Here is a 23,407-nt window from a genome sequence, read left to right on the forward strand (position 1 = left end):
ATAAAAATATTTGGTGGAAAACTAAATGAAAATTAGAAATGTTGCCTTGGCAATAAACTGAAATAAGCTTAAGATAATAAGATAATAACAGGAAATTAATAAAAACTAGGGCTGCCCGATAATAGTCGACAAGAAGAGGCTTAGTCGGTTAGTCACAGAAGAAAAAAAAAAAGAAAAAAAAAAAGTGACAAAATCACGCAGTCTACGACGGACAGATCGTTAACGGCAGGAAATACAAACATTCGCCTTTCATCATTCAACAACTTGACGCATGCAAGTATTAGCAACTTCACAAGTCCGCTCGCTCTAAAGTTAATCTTTTGTTTTGAATCAGTGGTTCGGAGCACCAAAGTTTGGCAGTTTGATACTCGCTCCGAACCACTGATTCAAAACAAAAGATTCGTAAAGCTTTGAAGCTTCATGAAGCAGTGTTTTGAAATCGCTCATCACTAGATACTGTTGAATAAAGTAATTATTTTGTTTTTTTGATGTACAAAATGTATTATCGTCACTTCATAACATTAAGGTTGAACCTCTGTAGTCACTGTAGTCTGATTTAAATATGTCTCTAGTAGCTTTCTGAGCACTGAAAGTGTTAATTAACTTGCTGTCGATGCAGGCCTCACTGAGCCATCGATTTTATCAAAAATATCTTAATTTGTGTTCTGAAGATGAACAAAGGTCTTATGGGTGTGGAACGACATGAAGGTGAGTAATTAATGACTGAATTTTCATTTTTGGGTGAACTAACCCTTTAAAATACTCTGTCATTTTTTGTCATAGAAATAAATATAATCTAGCACTCAAAACTGGAAATTCTTTAAACTCACAATAACAACAAAATGTTGTGCTTTTATAAAACAATGCAAACAAACAGGATGCACTTCCTGCCGTCTCGATCTCTGTGAACTTGAGCGCGTCATAAAAAAGAACTGAAACTCAGCATATACTTTCCTCACAGACATGAGAAAAATCATGAAAACATCAAAAATGGAAAGCTTGAAATGTCTACTTTTAAAATAAACCAATTCAATTACATACACATTATGTCATCCATATGTACTATAGGTGCGTCCAATACTGCGGAGAAGACAAGGCAGCAGCGTCGACTTCATCTCCGCAGCCCAAAACACTCGTTTACCAATAAAATATTTAAAAATGAGCACAGTCTCCTTCTGTTTTTTAACGGCACATTCATAATCATTGCATCTGCCGGTGCGCTGTGGCAAACTTTATGCGTGCGTTTGAGTGCTGATTAGGTTATGTATTATATATAGGCAATTAAACGGTTCATTATTATGATTTATATGGTTTATTAAAGTAAACGCATGATTAGTCAATCAATCGCTTAGAAACATCTTTAGTCAAGGGCCTCCCTAATAAAAACTAAAACTGAAATAAGCCTAAATAGCAACATTTTAAACAAAAAAAAAACCTAATGAAATGTCAAAAGTAAAATTATACATATTTTAAATAACCTGAAATAACTTTAAACTGCTGCTTTAACTTTTGCATGATCAAATGCCACTCAGATGTTTTCAGAAAGCATAAAGATCTAGCAGTTGCAGATCAGTTTGTGTTTTGCGAAGCACTGAACTGTGATTGTCATAAAATCTCAAGCAACCGTGAAGCAAGTTTCACCATCAATAAAAACCAAGTGAAACATTCCTGTACAAACGAAAGAAGAACTGAGAGGGGAAACAAGAGGGTGTGTTTAAGAGACACAGACTGACATCCGATTCAGCATAATATCCATCTCAAGCGTGTGTGTGTGTGTCTAGTGAACCGTAACAACCCTTTTATGAACTTAAACCTTTTATTACATAATCAGACACACCCTTCAGCAGCCCGTCGCTCTCTCTGTGAACTTTAAGCCATTTCGCACTGTAGTATCGGCAAAGGTACTCATGTGAAAGTTTTCGGCCGCCTGTCATTCATACACACACACACACACGGAACTGACGTGTGCTGCTAAACCCACAAACACTTCAGACAAGAAAAACGCCTGCAAACTGAGTAACAAACATAAATCAAAAACTTGAGTTTTTATCTGTTATAAAAGCTCTTACATGATTCTTTCATTCAAGAGAACTGCCCTTCACTTACAATCATTCATTTTTTATTATTACCATTTCAGTATTTTACAGTGGTCTTAAATGTGGCAAGTCTTTCATTTCCTCAATATGCACAATAAACACCAAACAAAAGCCTGGACCTACTTGAATAAATTTATGTTGAATTTCTTGTCAAAACTATTTCTATAAACATTATTATAATTCTAAAGTGTAAAATAAGTCAACGTGAAAACTGGCCATTTTTATGTTTTAAGATTTTGCCGCTGTAAACACTGACAAATTTTTATGGAATGTTTAAAGGGTTAGTTCACCCAAAAATGAAAATTCTGTCATTTATTACTCACCCTCATGTCGTTCCACACCCGTAAGACCTTCGTTCATCTTCAGAACTCAAACTAAGATATTTTTGATGAAATCCAATGGCTCAGTGAGGCCTCCATAGCCAGCAATGACATTTCCTCTCTCAAGATCCATTAATGTACTAAAAACATATTTAAATCAGTTCATGTGAGTACAGTGGTTCAATATTAATATTATTAATATAAATATGTTTTTAGTACATTAATGGATCTTGAGAGAGGAAATGTCATTGCTGACTATGCAGGCCTCACTGAGCCATTGGATTTCATCAAAAATATCTTAACTTGTGTTCTGAAGATGAAAAAAGGTCTTATGGGTGTTGAACGACATGAGGGTGAGTAATTAATTACAGAATTTTCTTTTTTTGGGTGAACTAACCCTTTAAATGTAAATTGTATGTTGACTTTAAATAGGGTAAAAATTTAACCAACATACTTTCCACAGTTGATTTATCATAGTACATTAAAGACAACTTTTTTTTCCAAGTTTTCTGAAATATTATCATGTTTAGATATTAAATGGGATTATTTAATTAAATATGTACTCATTTGTATACATTTCCAAAAAAGAAATGTGTTCAAAATTTTTGTTTGATTTTGTTGACATATTAGAGTTAAAGTTTTTTATAGAGGGGATTTTGGATATTTCCTTTTATCGTTCCATAAATCTGATAATACTATCAACAGACAGAAAAAAAATATTTTCAACCATATTTTTAGGAATAAAGTGTTGTATAAAATCATGTGAATGTTATATGAAGAAACCCCTCAGTAAAAAGCTTCAGAATATAGATCAGAATAAAACTGTAAATTTCAGTGCATGTAAGTGCTGCTGAAGTGGAGAAAAAAACTGATTTAGAGGAAGCGACCTTTAAAAAAATATGTATTGTAACTGCAATCTATAAATCCAAAACGACAAAGTGCAATAAAATAATCACTTAAACATATTTTGGATGTTTTATTTCGACTAGTATGAAAGGAAAATTGCCTATAATCTCAAAATTGACTAGTGCATGGGGAGAGAGAGAAAAAAGAAAAAAAAGAGGTTTGTCTTGAGTAAATGTATTTTAAAACGCTATTATTATTATTACAACTCATGAGCTTTGTATTTCTTTTTTAACAGCAAAAAAAGAATGTGATAAAACAGAAAACTCGAGCTGTTTTTATGATCATAGGTGTGATTAGTCTCTTCATGAGTGAAACAAACATTTGAGTGTTTGTGGGTGCGTCGCATATTTTAACTAAACTAAACACAACACAACACACACACACACACACACACACACACACACACACACACACACACACACACACACACACAATACAAACACTTGAGTTATTCCTCAAAAACCTTCATGAATTATCGAATAAGAGCTGAGTCATAAAACCGCAAAACAAAGACTGAAAGTCCCGTGAAACTGAAGCACTTTCATCTTCACACAAGAAGTGATCTAAACTAGAGTAAAGCACCACACTCACCGTCTCCTCGCGTTGCAGCGGTTGTGATCTGCTCAATCTGCTCCGCTCGGGTCGAATCTCATGTCTCGGTTCGGCTCGAGCTCTCGACCGCAACGATCAGACGCGCGCTCGCTTCGCCGTTGCCTGTACGCGCGCACTCACCTGTGCTCGGCAGCTGCTGGGGGGGGGGGGGGGGGTGTAGCTGTAGGCGGGGCCAAACGCGCCCCGATGACGCAGCTGATTGGATGACTGACAAATGAGGAGCGGAGAAGATTTTTATTTATTTATTTATTTATTAACTTTGAACATTTTAAAATGTGTGCGAGTGTTTGGTCATTTATTCTTCATGTTTTTTTTTCTGCTGGAGAACATTATTATTGGTCATTATTGAGACCCGAGAGAAAAAAAAGATGTTAAAGTGTGTGTGTTGATGGTTGATGTCATATGGAGCTGTTTACTATCATCTGGTACAGATTTGAGGAGCACTCTGCTGAAATATCACCCCACACACACACACACACACACACACACACACACACAGTTGTTCTTGGATCTTTGAACATTTCTGCCCATGAGAAATTATGTCATTCACTTTGAATGTCAGAGAAACACACACACACACACACAAAATGTAACATGATATGCACATTCAAACATCCTGAAAACTAGAGTCACAACACACACACACACACGCAAAAACGTTTAAGATCATTATCAATTTAAATGAGACACTTTCACACCTCCCCTGTCTCTCACACACATTAGCATGATCTGTGTTTGAGATGTAAATGTCTCCCTCTGCTGCTGGAAACCTTCATTTACACGTGACTAAAACTCATATTAAAGGATTAGTTCACTTTTAAATTAAATTTTCCTGGTAATTTACTCACCCCCGTGTCATCCAAGATGTCCATGTCTTTCTTTCTTCAGTCGAAGAGAAATGAAGGTTTTTGATGAAAACATTCCAGGATTTTTCTCCATATAGTGGATTTCACTGGAGCCCAAACGGTTGAAGGTCAAAATTACAGTTTCAGTGCAGCTTCAGAGAGCTTTAAACAATACCAGACGAGGACTAAGAGTCTTATCTAGTGAAACGATCGGTCATTTTCTAAATTTTTTAAAAATATTTTATACATTTTAATCATAAATGCTCGTCTTGAACTAGCTCTCTTCTTCTTCTTCTTCTTCTTCTATATTAGAATTCCAGCAGTGTAGACACTGCTAGTGTATTACTGCCCTCCACAGGCCAAAGTTTGAACTAAATTGTCATATACAATATGCTAGTGCAAGTATATAACAATTAGTTCAAACTTTGAAGAAGAAAAAGAGCGCTAGTTCAAGATGAGCATTTATAGTTAAAACATATAAATTCTTTTTTTTTTTTTTTTTTTTTTTTAGAAAATGGACGATGGTTTCTCTAGATAAGACTCTTATTCCTTGTCTGGGATCATGTAGAGCTCTTTGAAGCTGCACTGAAACTGACATTTGGACCTTCAACCGTTTGGGCTCCAGTGAAGTCCACTATATGGAGAAAAATCCTGGAATGATTTCCTCAAAAACCTTCATTTCTTTTCGACTGAAGAAAGAAAGACATGGACATCTTGGATGACATGGGGGTGAGTAAATTATCAGGAAATTTTCATTTGAAAGTGAACTAATCCTTTAAAGTCCCAGACTCTATTGTTATGCGTGGTGAATCTCCTCAGAATGATTCCTGTGCAAAAGAACGAAGCAACAATAATGTATACATAACTTAAGTTGGACATTTCTTCACAATGCACATTCTAATCTTGAAACAATACCACATTTATTTTCTGAATTTGATTATGCAAATGATTTTTGGAAAGAAGTAGCCTGGCTTATTTTCTCTGCTTATATTCAATTCAATTCAAAATTGCTTTATTGGCATGACTGTAAATCATATATTATTGCCAAAGCATACATAAAATACTAATAAAAACAGGTATAACAGAAGAAAATAATATAAAATATCATAACATAACTTAAACTTAGATTAATTTAACAGTGTGACAAATTAGAACATGTCTGAACATTTGGTACCACAGTGGTTAAACAAATATATATACACACGTACTGGGTCACTGTGTTGGACAATATATATAGCAAACTTTTTATTTTTGAAATAATTAATGTTCTGTTTTTGATATGGGAAACAGGGTCAAAGGAGATGGACACTGTGTTAAAATTTCTAACTATATGTGACCTATTTCATCTTCATAAATGTAAAGTTACGGACTGTAAGCCCAACATTATGCTTTTCTGTATTGATCTAAAACTATTTTATGACTCTTTGTTCATCGCTCAACAAGAAAGCTGCTAAAACTTCACTACTGCTAAACAAAATTATTTCATTATAATAGCTCCTGTGTATTTCCTGAAAATGAAAGTTATATATATATATATAATTTGTCTTAGATATTTAAATAATTTTTGCTTGCTTTTTATACATTTTTCCCCACATTCCCTATTTTATCCCCTATATTTGTTTAATAATTAATAAAAATAAATGTAAAATAAATGTATAAATATAAGTATTCAGAAACACTGACAAAATTTTTAACACCAAGATTTATGCTCCAATGTTTGCTGACTTCATCTATATATAAAATTAAATGAATTAAAATTAATTGAATTTGTCCCCCGTAGTATTTCCCCCCTTTTCATGCCTTAAAATAGCGTGAATGTAATTCGACACCCTTGCCTCATTATTACCCGCGGATCGATCAATATGCTAATTAGCCCCGCCTCCACTCACTCGCACTCGGTCAATTTACTGAGGTAAACGCTACAACATCGGACACTTAACGGTAATTAATGATTAAAGTTTGCTTGAGACTGTGTTAAATAGCTAATAATGTGTTGCTAATTTTACACAAACCGTCTTCACATTCGTGAGCCTTATCAGTAACCTTACAAACGCTTTAACAACTCAGGGGAGAAATATAGCTCATCACTTCATAATATACATCAGACATACTACAAAATCTACACGATTTTACTTAAAAAAAAATATAGCAGGACCTGGCTTCTCTGGAGACGCCTTTGTTCGCTGTTAATGATATGCTAAAGCCCGCCCCATATTGACGTCAACACCGGGTTTGAGACTTTTATTTTCACAGCAGTTTTAAAGAGAAAATACTCAGCAATGGGGTTGACATTCATTTGCACATGGTTTGTCTGAAATCGTATAAACAACAGACACATCAAAAACTTGATTTTCACCACGGTGGGTCTTTAATAAAGAATGACTTCAAAAAAGCAAAATATCCTGTTAATGTATTTTTACAGCAGAGCAGAACATCGACATTCACTCAGAAACCACCATCAGACACAATTGACTTTACAAACATTTATTTCCTCAACACAAGAGAAAAACAATGAGTGGAAACTGCAAAATTAAACCATTTAATTTCTACAGGCCACATTCATGAAGCCAAATGATATAAACGAGCGAAAACAAAATAAAAATCAAAAGAAGGAAATTAAACGTTTTACTTCAGCGTGTAAAGACATGACAAACTGAAATCTCAAGAGGCACATCAACAGTCACATGACGCACGCGCGTATCTAATCGGACCAAACGGCACAGGCGTATAAGGGCGGAGCAATCCTGTGATTGGATGAACACAAGACGACTGGTCTATTCTGATTGGTCCTCAGGCTGCAGAGTGCATTCTGGGATTTCTGCCCTGGCCCAGGGTCAGATTTCATATAAAGTTCAAAGGAATAGGATGTAGAACTGATTCTTCAAACAAACACTAATGATCTGTTTAGTTTGCGGCTACTCGGCGGGCGCGGCGTCAGCGTCTCCTGCCGCTCCTGCGTCTGTGCTGACCGCGAGCTCCGCCGCCTCCTCCTCGCCCACTTCCACGCCCTCCACACCCTCCTCCACCTCCACACCCTCCTCCTCTGCCTCCTCTGCTGCTCCGCCCATCTCCATCTTCATTTCCTCATCATGCCCCTCCCCGTTTCCCACAGCTTCTGCTGCAGGCTCCGCCCCATCTGCCTGAGGCCCCTCCTCTTCCTGTTTGACCTCATTCAGGCTCTCATTGGTGAGATCTGCCTCCGACACCTCCATCACCATGGAGTCCTCAGGATCCTGGTCGTCCTGGCTTCCGTTGAACGGGTTTTCTCCCTGCGAAATGACATATGAATCGAGCATTAGTGAACGTTACGCGTATATCGAGCGCAGTTGACCAAGACGCAAAATTAACACTCACCAAACACTACAGTACAATACATTATTAAAATCAAGAGTTGTATTTGTTCACATTAGTTAATGCACTGTGAACTAACAAACTTCTGCATTTTTAAAAAAGCTGCAATCCGTAAGTTTGTCGCCACCTCTGTTTGAAACCTGCAACTGCATTTATTTGTGGAATTATCATCTTTACATGATCGGCACGGCTCCGGAAACAGCCAGCAGTAGTGGAAAATACTACATGTGCTGTTCTCTTTTAAAAAGCACTTCTGAAACTAACACAAAGGAAGTGAGGCACAAGTGCAAATGTGTTTGTCTAGATAGACAGTACAATTGGGCACTTTTTCTATGTCTTCTGATCCTTATATGGTAAAATGTGTTGTGATTGGTTTGAGGCAACAATAAACAATAAGGGTATACAAGACTTCCCTGTTCTTCTCCATAGAGCTCTGTATCTGCATTGAAGATCCTTCAACAAAAGGTTTGTGTTGTTTTTATATGCTAAGGAGTTTACTAAAAATAACTATACATCATCTGGAAAGTAACAGTAAAAATTGGCATCTTAAAGTAAAATGCTTATATTAAAAGATTAAATCTAGGGCCCTATGACTTCCGCGATGTAGAAAACACGGACGGAATCGCAGAATCCATTCATAAAAACGGAATTTACTCTATAACGCGGAATGTCACAGAATTTGTCAAATTTGATGAATAAAAAGCAGGTCAGTAAACTTAAATTAAATCGCTATATAGACTAGTGTCTGTGAATGTTAAACTGCAAATGAATAATTTAAATATGAATCCTGCATGTTTGCGTGTCTCTGAAATGAATGGCGCAGAAGCGCGGTTTAATTTCCCTCACGCACACACTCGCAGTGTTTTCATCCTCTACCGCCTCATAAACACAAAATTCATGACTTCATCAGCATTTAATCGCTTTGAGAAAATCTATCGTCATACCATAAACACACAAACTCAAAGCTCTTGGCAACCCGTCAAAATAAAATTTCGATTTAATTTGACAAACATATTACTTCTGTACAGTAAAATGTACATACGTTTCAATGTAATAATACTAACAATAGTAGACTTAGAAATAAATAATAATAATGATAATAAATTATTAAAACTATATTTAAGGAACAATCTCAGTTTTTCCTCCATGTTTAAATTTTAACAGTAAAGCTCTGTTGTGCAGAACTTTGATAAAAAAAAAAAAAAAGTTTAATTTCATAAAGAAATTCAATGTTATCCGTTCATTTGATTGCGAGAAAAATTTAAATATGCAACAGAATTTCTGAAAAAACTAAATATAAAAAACACATTTTTAATGAATAAATTCATTGTTAAGAATTCAATCAATTTGACATTCTTTTTGATTATTAAAATTTAAATTTAACCATTAAAATCAAGTCCAAAACACTTAAAATGGAAAAAAACGGAATTTGGAAAAAATAAAGCGGATTTCATAGGGCCGTAGATTAAATCTACACCAAATGACACATAATAGAGTCCCAATTTTAAGATGCAGTGTCAAGTTAAAACAAATGACTGTTTCATGGCTGACAGAAAGTCATTGTAAGTACGCTGCCTTGTACGAGAGTGCGGTCACAAACCTTCAGGTAGCTCTCCAGCTTCTTTCCGATGACCTTGTGGTTGAGGATGCTGCGCGCCACGGACAGACTCGCCCTCTTGGACTGCTCCATCATGCCCTGCCACGCACAGGTCAGAAGGTCAGACCAGCATTTCACGAGGAGATCGAAAGCTTCGATTTGACGTGTGTTTGTACCTTGCGGTTGTAGTTGTGGTCCGGTGACTTGAGGTGCTTCTGGATCAGCATGTACTGCATGGGGATGAAGACGTCACACGCCGAGCAGTGAGCGGCTTCCACCTTCTTCATGAAGTGCTCCATGCCGATATCTACAGACAGGAAACGACACCATGAGAGACGTGACGAGGTTCTAGCAGCTTGAGAGAAACTCCAGAAACGGCAGCCTACCTCGTGTCAGATCCTGCTCTTTGAACACCTGACAGATGGTGGCGCTGTGATTTTCTATCTGACTCACTCGCTGCTCCGTCTTCTTGAACTTATTATTCAGATACTCCTACAAAACAAACACACAACGGCCGTCAGGGACGGCACACTGGGCTCCACGCGCCACTTATAAACGAAGCGTACGCACCTGCAGGAAGTCGGTGGTGGGCTTTGACAGCTGATTGGACAGAAACTTGAAGTGATCCTTGTGGAACTTGCTCTCCAGATGGGCGTGCATGTCCTCGCTGTAGAACGAGCGGAACTTGCAGACGGAGCAGGCGAAGATCACCCTGGAAAGGACGGGAGAGACGCCCAGGTGAGCCACAGACGCCCTAGAGTACACGCACTGAACATGGACCGCAAAGAACCTGACCTGTGAGCTGACACTTTGACCCCTGACCTTTCAAAGAAGCCCCTCCTCTTCCTGATTTTGGATGCAGGGGGTGGAGTCTGTTTCGCCTTGGCCTGAGCACCCTCGTCCTGATTGGATGTAGCTGGAGAGAGACAGACAAACACGCGTCTTTGGCAGCTGCATCACATCCGAACGTTGTTTTTTCAGCATCTCACGCCATGAGTGCTACAGTGTCTCCATGTTTTGACTACACTAAAACTATGTTTTTTTGTTTTGTTTTCTGACAGCATCTTAGGAGAGCAGGGCAGCCCCACAATTTATGCACTGAAATGTATATTTATTTGCCATAATATTTACTTAAAAGTGAACAAAAAGAACTCACCAGCACTCTCTCCTCCATCTTCTGGTCTGTTGTCCTGAAGAGCGAAGAGAGAAACATTACTGGTTTATTTTATAATAATTGGCATTTAACTTCTTGACAGAGGACAGAAATGAATGTGGACCTACAGCAGCGGCGGTGGCGTCGTTCGCCTCCTCCGACTCCTGCTTCTGTTCCTCAGCAGCTGCATCTGAAACACAACACACTTATGAACACACGGGCAGAGAAAGCGGGAGATCAGAAGGGATAGTCGGACACACGTGTGCTCGTACCGGAGGCCCTCTTTTCTCTTGCGGTCTCAGTCTTGCCCATCTTGGACTCGGGCTCGTCGGTGGCGCTCAGAGTCTGTTTCCTCTTCTTCTGTCCGTCGCGCTGACCCTTCACCTGCTGCCGTGACATTACACATGCAAATGAGATCCGAGGACACGTCCTTCAGTGTAGTCATGAAGGTGAGCCAATGATGAGGATTTACAGCAGGTGTGTTCGACTTCACGCGGCGCATGCTTGGTTAGAAATTTTGTCTAACGTAAGGCACTGTGACTATCAAAGTACAGCGAGAGCAGTCGGCTGGCGTGTCATTTATCAAACTGATTACACTTTTTTGGCATTTAAGTCGTACAGGCTTATGTTGAACTGTTCTATTATTACTAAATATTAAACAAACGCTGTATTACGCAATAAATATAGCATTGAATGAAAAACGGTAACGCTCGCCAAAGTCGAACACACCTTGCCCTACGTGAACTATCCCTTTAACACACCCATCATTACTGGCCAGTAATCATGTGACACTTTACAATTATCCTCGTGCTGTTTGTCAGTGTCTAACTGTAAGAGGTCAAAGGTCAAATGGGGGCAGACTGGGGTTGCTGCTCCTCGAGGGGTTGGTGGGATGAATGCGCTTGACTGGACTCTACGTGCAGGGGCGAGCGCTGATCTCTCAGCTCCGCCCCCCGCAGGGAGTGGGAGGTACTTACTCGGTTCAGGGGTCTCTTGCGGCCGCGCTGCCGGTTGGCCCTCGGGCCCCCTCCGAAGCTCCGGAAGTCCTGGGGCCCGCGCTGAGACTGGAAGGCCCCGCTGTCGGGGTACATGCGATTGGAGAGCAGCGAGGGCAGCTTTCCTCGCCCGGCGGGGGAGTGGCCTTGGCCTCCGCCCCGCCCACTTCTGCCCCCCATGCCAGCGGAGGAGGAGGAGTCCTGCCTGCGGTTGAAGCCGCGGCCCCCGGAAGCTCCGCCCCTGCGCGGGGATCTCTGCCCCGCCCCCCAGCCGGAGCCCGAGAAGGCGGAGTCTCGATTCGACCGCATTTTGGCAGATCCGAAGCCATCAAAGCCGGACCCGCCCCCTCCAGCTCCGCCCATGACCCCAAAGCCCACGCCTCCGCGCTGGGCCATCATGTCGCCCCGGGAGTCGCTGTAACCAAAGCTACCGGATCTGTAGAGATCTCGGGGGCCGAGGGAGGCGGAGCGCGAGTCGAAAGACTCGTATTGGTCAAACCTGCAGAGGGAGGGAGGCGCAGAGCAAAGGTCAAGCGGGGACCATGGGCTGCATTTTCATCATGTCTCAGATGACCGTTTCATTATGCAAACAAACTCATCATTCAGCGCTCATTCGTTCAAGCCCTTCCACAGCCCCGTTTCTCAGGTGCATTGTGGGAAGAGACAGGCTGTGGAAAAGCTTCAGAATGACGGTTGCACAGATGGACATATAAGGCAACGAGGTGGAAACAGTGAGATTCGAGGGACTTCTGGGGTCTGTTAGCATTATCTGGGCCGTCGGAAGATGAAACGTGTTTGTGTGTGTTCAAATGGTCAGGGGTGCGTTTAAAAGAGTCACTACATACTAACACAAACATGGCGACTGCTTCAAGTGTGTAAACTACAAGAGCAGTATGATCGAAAACAGCTTACTCAGGGCAGACACCACATTCAGCTTTTTAGAAATGAAAGAGTCGTGAGATGATGTACACTACCCTTCAAAAGTCTCTTCATCTCATAAAGTCTGCATTTATTTGATCAAGAATACAGTAAAAACTATTTAGAACGGCTAAATATAAAGAGTAATTATTCCTGTGATCAAAGCATCATGTGATCCTTCAGAAATCATTCTATATGATGATTTGATGCTCAAGACATTTTATCAGAGTTGAAAACGGTTCATATTTTTGTGGAAACAGTTTATTTTACAAGATTCCTTGATGAACTGAAAGTTCAAAACAGCATTTATAATTAGGGCTGGGTAAAGAAAATATATAGATTTCTCGATTTTAATTGATTCTCATTTTTACGAACCAATATGGATTCTTAAATCACAAGAATCAATTAGTCTAGTCTGTTTTCAGTTGATAAATGAGCAGAATATGTAGCTCCTCCCATCCAATAAATCACAATAATCTTTGTTACTTTTGATATGAAGCAAAGTCTCAGATTTCAAATGACGTCCATCTTATTATGAGATTCAAAAAATAAATACCGTTTTGGCGCTGTTTAATGTGGCGTGACGGATCGCTTTAGCGCCTCAGTTAAAGAGAAGCATGTGATCTTCCTCTCCTCCGCTTTAATACCAGTTACAGCGAAATAAACGAACATCTGAAGGCATGTTAAAATATACAGTACAACTTACTGAAATCCGTATCATTTCTCGTGTAATCGCTCAATCAGTGCTTCAACCTCAATAAAACAGCTTCAATGTCACGTGACGTCACATTTACCTCAGAAAAACACATTCAGTGACCATAAACTCATTAGTCAGCTAGAAAAGTGACTCTAGAAAGATAAATATAGCTATGCACCGTTACATATTCATTATAATCTTTAATGTTTTCAATATTTAATGGATGTTTGAATAAAAATCAGCCACGATTTAAATGTTTATTTCAAAAAAACAAATTGGAGTAGAAATATGATGTAATTCTAAACTTTATTTATAATAAAAACATCATTGAGTGTAATTTAAGAGTTTGTATATAAATAAGTTAATTTAAACTTCAATATTATTACAGTAGCACCAGCTGACTCTCATGTGTAGTTGACTAACAGCATTAGTTGAGAGATTTTTCCTCTAGAAAATTTGGCATGTGCTGAAACTGAAATCGATATCGAATCGAAAGCATGTGAATAGGAATCGAATCATGAAAACTGTGTCAATACCCAGCCCTAATTATAATGTTACAAAAGATTGAGACTTTTGATGAACTTAATTCATCATTGCTGAATAAAAGTATTAATTAAAAGCATCAACAGTAATGTACAGTCCGGCATGGCATTTTCACAATTTCTGGAACGTCTTTCCCTCACTCACAATATGATTCAATATGGTGTCTACCCCGACTAGTCTACAAGACGACATCTTAGAGGAACATGCGTCGCAGGGACAAATTTGAGCAGATCTAGAAAGTCTTAAAACCATCAAATTACAGCAGGTGAAAAGATCTGAAGGGAGAGATAACATTAGCAGACCTACACAATCACGAACTGAAACACTTCTGATGTTAGCTCATAATTTAAACCCCCATCTAGACAGGATCTTGTCCAAACTTACAGTCTATTATCAGCAAATAAACTAGTGCTACATGCGAGAAAACAGAAATTAACTCTAGACTATTTCGGGTGTAACTGTGCAGACATTAGTAGACAGGGTAGGTTAGGTCTGAAGTGTGTGTTGATGAACGCAGCTGCTCATTTGAGCGTGTGTGTGTGTGTTACCTGTCACCGCGAGCGCTGCTCTTCATGCCTCCCTCCAGCTGCGTTAGCATGTCCAGCCGCTGGTTGATTTTAGCGATGACGGCGTCTGCGGTCGCGCCGGAGGACAGCAGAGATCCTCCAGACAGACCTCTCTTCATCCGCTCGTTTGACCCGTAACCGCTCCCTCCGAACCCGCCGCCGGACATCGAGTCTTTATAGCCGTAGAGGTCGTAACTGCCTGAGCCTGAGGCCAGAACAGAGCACATGTTCATCAGGACGAGATAACAAGGATTAAAGGAAGTAAATCACGATAAAGATGAAGAACGTCTCACCTCTGGATGATCCTCCTCCACCTGATCCTCCCCATCCAGAGAAACCTGACAGGATCATAAACAATTCAGCGGATAACACAACAAACCCTAGGCAGATACAGAGTGACGACTTTTATATATCAGGGCTCGACAATAAGGACTGCCGATGACCCGGGGCCAGTGTGAACGACGCTCGATTGCCCGATCGGGCCAGTGCTGTAGGGTGTGCGATATCGTCTAGGATATTGAAATTGTTGATTTAACGATCTGAAATTATCGAGTATAACCCTCACTTTACAAAAAACAAAAACACACCAGAGTGCACGCATACAGTACGTGACTATTAGGTTAGACTAGCGCGTGCGCATATTTAGTGTACGCTTTCACTGCGTGATTTAGTCTATTTAAAAAAATGACCCTGTATATATTTCATATTTATATAATTTAATATAGTTAACCAATATTACACAGAGCGCCGTTTTTCTCCACATATTAGTATGATTACTAATGTAATATTGATTTTATACAACGTGCAGTTTAATGAACAAGAACCTAATTTCAAGTGACTTACATTTTAGTGTCTGTTTTGCAGTATTTCACCTACGAAAATAGTTCCAGCATTGTTTTGCGTCTGAGCAACACTTCCTGAACGAATCAGCCATTTGAATGAATCGGTTGAATCTCAATGATTCCCTCATTAACAGTGATTTGCTGCCACCTACTGGTGGGGTTTAATTTCACATTTAAAGTGTCTTCATTTTTTTATAATTCCACAGAATTTAATGTTTTATATTTTCAACATTAAAAACATTTTATGCATCTGTAAACTGATTAACTTTAATAAAGTTTAATCTATAGTTATACATTAAATTACAATTTCTGTACCTGAAAATCTCCCGTTTAAACCTTCATGAAAAACTTGAATAAGCACTAGTCTTTATTTCATTTATACGTTTGTTCTGTTGTATTTATTTGTGCTTTTACTCGTAATTTTATTTGTTACTATATTATTACTTACTGTTTGTCTAACAAGATTTAAAATAAGTTAATCTAGTAGCTTTTGGTGTCATAACCCTATTTTTATTGAGGTTAAATGTAACAAAGACAACAAAAACAATAACTATGCTTATTTTATAGGCCCATTTTCTTGTCTTTTACTTTTATTAATTTTTTGTTGTGGGGCAAGTGAAAATTTTGGCTGACTGGGCCACTGATTCAAATTTTTACTTGCCTCACAACAAAAACTGAATAGATGTTCTGTAAAAATTCCTTAGCGTCGGGTATAAGTATATATTATATTATAGTTTCAACTTATTTATATGGACCGAAAGAAAAAAAATCAGTATAGCCAATCAGATATAATAAGGGGGCGGGGCATTCTCATTAAAAAGCACATTTGATTGGACAGAATGGCCCTACAGACATGTTAACTATAAATCAGTCGTTTTTCCTGAAAGAGAGAGAGCAATCCACAACAATTCAATAGCATGAGCTCCTTTAAGAGGACTACGCTCAAAGATCCTGTAGATTATCACTGATATCAGCTGTATTGTTGGGTTTGCATTCAATCGTGGCGATTAATCGAACAATAGAGCAGCAGAATGAACACGGCAGCCATTTTACAACAACACAAAACGCCTCCATTTCACTCAGTGTCTGTTTAATGCAAAAATTATGGGGATTCTTCGCCATTTTAGACGACAAACATCAGATTGATCGAAGCGCGAGAACAGGCCTGGTGTACAACATTCACAGCACAAACTATCACTCAAACACGGAAGAATACAGATTATTAGTTTGATATAATGTTGATTAAAGCATCATTGTGACGCTACGATAATGGTTTGTGTTTTTCTAAAAGTGCGTTCGTGTGCGCACTTCCGCCAGCAGACAATAACAATGAGATCCACTGTGATCTCGATGAAATTACACTTTAAAATTAAAATACTTATACTAAAGGAGACTAAATCATTGGTAAGGTTTTTATTAATGATTAAAACGAGTTTACGCCTCATTTTGACCTGCGCCATTTCACGAATCATCGAACTGCGTAGCATCAGATGCAGATTAAAACATGATCCCAGCATACTGACGACTACATTAAACACACACAGATGCTTGTATGAGATAAAGAAAGAGTAAAACACTCACCTGAAGAATATCCTCGGTCCATCCTGCAGCAGTGTTCAGTGTCGGTGTGATAATGATGATGATGAACGCGCAGCGATCAGGCCACTATCAGGCCGCGCAGACTCCGCCCACCAGAGGGGCGTGGCTAAACGATTGACGTGTGAACGACCCAATGACCGACTTTCGGCGGAAAAACACGGTTATTTCAAAACAAAAGTGTGTATTTCATTGCCTGGGATAAGTCGAATTTACAACATGTACTAGTCAGCATGTATTAACAATTAAAACGAAAAATAATTGACAGCCAATGTGAAATTTTTACAGAAATTTACTTAGTTCACCCAAAATTAATTACTCTCCCTCATGTCGTTCATCTTCAGAACACAAATTAAGATATTTTTGATAAAATCCGATGGCTCCGTGAGGCCTGCATAGCAAGCAATGACATTTCCTCTCTCAAGATCCATTAATGTACCAAAAATATTCTCGTTGCTTTATAATATTAATATTGAACCACTGTACTCACATCAACTGATTTAAATATGTTTTTAGTACATTAATGGATCTTGAGAGAGGAAATTTCATTGCTTTGCAGGCCCCACTGAGCCATCAGATTTCATCAAAAATATCTTAATGTGTGTTCTGAAGATGAACAAAGGTCTTATGGGTGTGGAATGACATGAGGGGGAGTAATTAATAACATTATTTAAATATTTGGGTGAACTTTAAATTTTCGTTTGCTTTGTGTATCTGCAAATATATTCAGTCAAAATCTGATTTAAAAAATCATTTTTATTAAAATTCCACAAAAAGACATCATTTTAGCAGAGTACAAAGACAATCTCACAGAGCACCATAGTATGATATATGTAAGAGTATTTAAACAGAGAATACAAGAACATTTTTGGTCCCCACATTTGTAAACCGTACAAACATATTTTATAAGATAAATAAAGTAGTGTAAATACACTGTTTAAATACCAACTACAGCTCAAAAACATTTTGGCCTTTTAAAATAACATAACATACATATCTCTGTCGAGAAGCACTTAGATTCGCCCGTCAGTGTTTCGTAGAAACACGCGAAGCTGTAATATATATATATATATATATAAACACATGTACATAATGTGTTTGGATGCAGAAAATCCTTCATGTTCAACAAACCCAGACTAGAAACAGAGATAGAGAGAAAGAGAGCAGCCAGAACCAGTGTGAGAAAGATCTAATACATGATCAGAACACCAGAATCATCATTTCAAGATGTGATTTCACAGATCACTGGAAGAAAACCACTATGATCTGATGAAAGAAAGAGTTTTCAGGAGAGCGACGGACGGATTCTCTTCGCTGCCAGTTCTTCCACTGCAAACGTGTAGTTATACTGCAGAGAAACAATCTGTCATTCAAATCTGCTCAACCACACAGAAATACAGTGATACAAACACAGATTTCAAAATAAAAGTCACCCACATTGTTTCAAAATCATGTCTTACAACTGTACAGCGATACTAATTTCTTATACAGTAAGAATCAGAATGAAAACAGCAATAAAGTGTCAGATCTCACCTCATTCTCAATGTCCTGCACGGATTTGATTCGGATGTCACTCAATGTGCTCACAGACACCTGACGGACACACATCACAGGTCACTGCCACTGAACACTTCATTGTCATTGGTTAATGGTTGATTCTGAAGATTAACTAGCAACTTTGAAGCTTCTCTTTCTCCTCACATAATAAAATCATTTACACTCTTATCAATATTTCATCATATGTACTTCACACCCTGATCGCCCTGTCATAATGGCCAGATGAATGCATGTTAATGAGTGATGCAGTGACCTCTGACCTTTGTGTTTGACTGAGAATCAAACTTGGGGTGTAGAGTGAAAGGAACACCATCCATCGCTGAGAAGAAACATAAACAACAGCGAGTCACATGTTTTTACTCATATCACATGTGAAGAAGTCATGTGTCAGTCTTCGGTTTACATAATTATTTACAAGTGATAACCAACATTATGAGTGACTTTAAGAAATATAGAATTATGTGTACATGATGGTATATACAGGAAAGAGATGAAATGATGATGAGGTTAGTTTGTCTGCTGCTGTACCTGTGATACCGTAGATGTTGCTATGGTTACCGCTGTCATACACTCCCTCTGTCTGGTTGGTCACGTCAAGCTTACTGCGCCGACGGCTGAATTTTGGTGGGACATCGGGAGGGTTGCTATGGAAAAAGACAGTCAGAGGGGAAAATAACAAAGCAATGCCCTAGCTGCAACCTCAAACACCCTAAAACCCACATAGCAACACCCTAGCAACTACCCGGAACACCTCAGAAATCCACAAATCAATGCCCTAGCCACAACCTTAAACATCCTAAAACCCATATAGCAACACCCTAGCAACCACCCAAAACACTCTAAAAACCACATAGTAATGCCCTATCACCCTAGCTTGACTTCGTCATACTCATACTCTAAGCAGAATGTGAGTCTGATACTGCTCCATTGCACTTGAATTATGGGGCGTGTCTTAACCGAACCAGTAAAAAAAACAACAACTCTGCACTCAATTGGATAGACCTACAACCAATCAGAGCAACGCAGTAAGTGACGTATGCCGAATCCCGTTGGAAGGACGGCAAACACATCTTTCCCATCGACAAATGCCTTGATTGCGGTTCTTTGTTCGTCTTTTAAAATGAATGCGCTGTCGATTTCTTTTATTACAGACGTGATAGCGGAATCTAAACATCTTACTTCTCCAGCTGCAGTCATCGTTGGTGAAAACCAATTCAACCCAAGCGCTCTTTGATGACGTGGGTGGTTACGTAACCGCAGATAGCCTGTACATCATCGATTAAAGCCCGCCCTGGCAATTTGATTGGCTCGCCCTTCTGGGAGCCGAGCATAATTACTCCACAATGGATCGAGTCCAGACCGAACTTCCCGTCCAAAAAAATGTTGTGGATAGGGTTCGGGCTAGCACCCAGGCTACTATCACCCCCAACAAATCCACATAGCAACACCCTAACAACCATCCGGAACACCTTAGAAACCACAAATCAATGCCCTTGCTACAACCCCAAGCACCCTAAAACCCACATAGCAACTACCCGGAACACCTCAGAAATCCACAAATCAATGCCCTAGGCACAACCTTAAACATCCTAAAACCCATATAGCAACACCCTAGCAACCACCCAAAACACTCTAAAAACCACATAGTAATGCCCTATCACCCCAAACAAATCCACATAGCAACACCCAAACAACCATCCGGAACACCTTAGAAACCACAAATCAATGCCCTTGCTACAACCCCAAACACCCTAAAACCCACATAGCAACACCCTAGCAACTACCCGGAACACCTCAGAAATCCACAAATCAATGCCCTAGGCACAACCTTAAACATCCTAAAACCCACATAGCAACGCCCTAGCAACCACCCAAAACACCTTAGAAACCACAAATCAATGCCCCCGCTACAACCCCAAACACCCTAAAACCCACATAGCAACACCCTAGCAACCACCTAGAACACCTTAGAAATCCATAAATGAATGCCCTAGGCACAACCCTAAATATACTAAAACCCACATAGCAACACCCTAAAAACCATCTGGAACACCTTAGAAACCACATATCAATGCCCTATCCACCACCCTAAATCCCACATAGCAACACCCTAGCAACCACATGGAACACCTTAGAAACCACAAATTATTGCCATAGCCACAACCCTAAACATCCTAAAACCCACATAACAACACCCTAGCAACCACCCAAAACACACTAGAAACCACATAGTAATGCCCTATCAATCACCCCAAACAAACCCACATAGCAACATCCTAACAACCATCTGAAACACCTTAGAAACCACATATCAATGCCCTATCCACCACCCTAAATCACCCCGAAAAATCACCACCTAAATCAGCACTAGTCTACAGCAAGATCAAACACTGAAGCGCTGAAGGTGCTGTAAAGCTGCCAATCCAGTGATGTTTTGACTGAACGCGCTGCTCTCGATTTACAGCTGATTTGCATCAGACTAATTTAGCAGTCAAATGATCCAAACACTGGAGTCTGTTTGTGGCACGTGAGACTGTAGATCTGGCTTCAGTGTTCTCACTATCTGCTCCCGTCATGCTAATGTTGTGTGAGGACGTACCTGGGTTTGAGAGGCAGCGGGGGTCCGACTCCGTCCAGAGACAGACTGCGCATGTCCAGACTGATACTGCGAGGCTTGGCCTGAGGCGCCGGGGTGGAGAACGGGCCCTTCAGACACCACACCACGAAGCCATTCATGTCCCTGTGACACAGACACTGCAGATGAACACAGCCCAGAACCAGAGCACTAGAAGAGGGGTTTTTAAAGTCCCCCTGTGCTGAAAATCAACTTTTAAATGTTGTTTATACTGTATGTCTATGTGGTGTTTTTATATGCTTTAAGACAAACCAAGAGCAAATTCATCAGTCAACACCACTGCTGATGTTTTCCGACTACATAAATAATGCCGGCTGTTTTTACTGGTAATTCAAACGTTAGGGATTATCAGGACCCACACATATTCACCATTGCATTATTATACATTATATTCAACATTATATGTAACGGACGTAGACCAGTAAGAGCTGTGCGTGTAAACCTCACTCCCCTGACCTCAAGAGGCGCTCTAGCGACTGACGATAGATGATGCGGTCTTGTTAGAGGGCCCGCCTCCCATGCCAGCGTACCCGGGTTCGAGTCCCGCTTAGAGCGGGCGGTTCGAACAGGAGGGGTTACATTTAAAGCAGTTTAATGTAGTAATGTCACTGAAACTCCATAAACCGTCTTTCGTTGGATCTGTCAGAGTGACTGTGAATGGTTACTCCCTCACGTGTTGTTTTCGCGTCACACAAGCATGTGAACGTCCGTGTTTACTACATTATGGAGTAAATCTGGTCAGCCGTCGTGTCTCCTCAGAAGACTTGGAATTGGCTTATTAGACTGCTCGATTTATCTCATTAATCATATCGTTTACATCAGCGATATATATCTTTCTCGATATCACGATGTGTCGTCTCACCCCAGGCAGGTGTACTGCTGCACCATGCTCTTGTTCTTGGAAGTCAGTTTGAGATCCAGAACAGCCATCGCGACACTTCCCACCGGAACGATCCGCACACAGATGCGCTTCTTCTTCCCGACAGACGCCTCTGTACACACACACACACACACACTGTTTACAGAGCCTGTCAGAAGAGACATACACACAGATCTGTCACATGAACCGTCTTACTGGGATCCAGGTATTCTGGGATGTAGCAGTATCCGTGAGGAATCGTCTCTTTATCCGAAATCAACTGCACATCCGCCACAACCATCCCACCGGACAGATCCTGAGAGAGAGAGAGAGAGAGAGAGAGAGTGAGTGTGATGCTGACGGACAGACGGGCGAGTGAATGAACCCTTTAACGCGCGCGCCTCACCTTACTGTAACACAGGAACAATCCTCCTGACTTGATCGCAAACCCTCGGATGAAGTTAGCGGTGGCTCCATCTTCAGTCAGACTGATCTAAACATATTCACACATGGTTAATGACATCATATGGGCGCCAGATGCGGATCTGACCATGTGACCTCAGGTGTGGGTGTTTACCAGGGTGAAATGGCTGGGGCAGGTGGTGGCGTTAGACGCCCAGGCCACTGCAGTGATGGGCCTGCTGGAGGCGCTAGAGGACTCGAACACAGACATCTACAGACAGACAGACAGACACATCATTACTGATGATGATGAGCTCCTTCATCACACTCCTCACCGATCACGTGATGTCAAACCACCGACACAAACTCTCCATGATCAGAGAGAGAGAGAAAGAATATATCTCACATCTGTCAGTTAATAACACTGTTAATATGTGTAATATTGATGGTTTGCCAGATGTTTATCAGCTCGACGCAGCGCAGATCCTCTTATTGTTTAATTAGTTTCAAACTCACGATATAATCAGCATTAACATCCGCATTTAAACTTTAACCTGGTTATAAGTAACTTTACTGAAAAAATAAGGCGAAACTCAGTACTTACAGGCTGTTGGGTATGAAGTTTTTCTCGATTCAAAACAGTGAAACTGAACTCAACTCACTCCCGCAGTCACAGAACAGGAAGAACCCCAACGACTACAACTCCCGTGATGCACCGCTGTGACGTCACCGCGGACTGCGCATGCTCAACGCAGGGGAGGGAATGTTTTTACATTCAACAAACCAGCGCCTCAGCAGACTTCCTCAAGATGACTTAAAATGATTTGAAACGAGCATTGAAACAACTAATCATCAAGTTATTTCTTAATTGGATTCAGATTTGTTCCTCTGAAGAATTAAAATTGTCTAGACCTGGA

The 23,407-nt window shown here is 40.1% G+C and overlaps 3 protein-coding genes across 11 annotated transcripts in view; all 3 read right to left on the reverse strand.

The window, feature by feature from the left end:
* The window catches only part of LOC137032003 (lysophosphatidic acid receptor 2-like), a 33,370-nt gene extending 29,313 nt beyond the window's left edge, over positions 1-4,057 (reverse strand). For all 8 annotated transcript variants that reach the window (XR_010896637.1, XR_010896636.1, XR_010896640.1 and 5 more), the window contains exon 1: positions 3,914-4,057. The gene's annotated coding sequence lies outside the window, so the exon portion shown is untranslated. The remainder of the gene's footprint in view (positions 1-3,913) is intronic.
* Positions 4,058-7,109: 3,052 nt separating this feature from the next.
* akap8l (A kinase (PRKA) anchor protein 8-like) lies at positions 7,110-17,136 on the reverse strand. Of its 2 annotated transcripts, none has more exons than XM_067403440.1 (13): positions 17,023-17,136; positions 14,893-14,937; positions 14,582-14,804; positions 11,858-12,374; positions 11,153-11,267; positions 11,009-11,070; positions 10,884-10,917; positions 10,523-10,643; positions 10,298-10,439; positions 10,114-10,219; positions 9,904-10,034; positions 9,731-9,826; positions 7,110-8,048 (listed from the first exon to the last, which is right to left on the reverse strand). In XM_067403440.1, exons 1-13 carry the CDS (start codon positions 17,042-17,044, stop codon positions 7,695-7,697), a joined length of 1,968 nt encoding a protein of 655 aa, XP_067259541.1. In that variant the 5' UTR covers positions 17,045-17,136; the 3' UTR covers positions 7,110-7,694. The 2 variants fall into 2 exon arrangements, with proteins under 2 accessions (XP_067259541.1, XP_067259542.1); XM_067403441.1 differs by having other exon boundaries at positions 7,111-8,048; positions 10,550-10,643.
* Positions 17,137-17,800: 664 nt separating this feature from the next.
* Positions 17,801-23,215, reverse strand: mvb12a (multivesicular body subunit 12A). Its single transcript, XM_067403689.1, has 10 exons — positions 23,095-23,215; positions 22,666-22,761; positions 22,495-22,581; positions 22,305-22,404; positions 22,092-22,221; positions 21,194-21,334; positions 19,123-19,238; positions 18,855-18,913; positions 18,571-18,630; positions 17,801-18,385 (listed from the first exon to the last, which is right to left on the reverse strand). Exons 2-10 carry the CDS (start codon positions 22,759-22,761, stop codon positions 18,323-18,325), a joined length of 852 nt encoding a protein of 283 aa, XP_067259790.1. The 5' UTR covers positions 23,095-23,215; the 3' UTR covers positions 17,801-18,322.
* Positions 23,216-23,407: the final 192 nt, after the last annotated feature.

This window comes from Chanodichthys erythropterus, chromosome 12 (assembly GCF_024489055.1).
Source record: "Chanodichthys erythropterus isolate Z2021 chromosome 12, ASM2448905v1, whole genome shotgun sequence".
Taxonomy (NCBI): Eukaryota; Metazoa; Chordata; class Actinopteri; order Cypriniformes; family Xenocyprididae; genus Chanodichthys; species Chanodichthys erythropterus.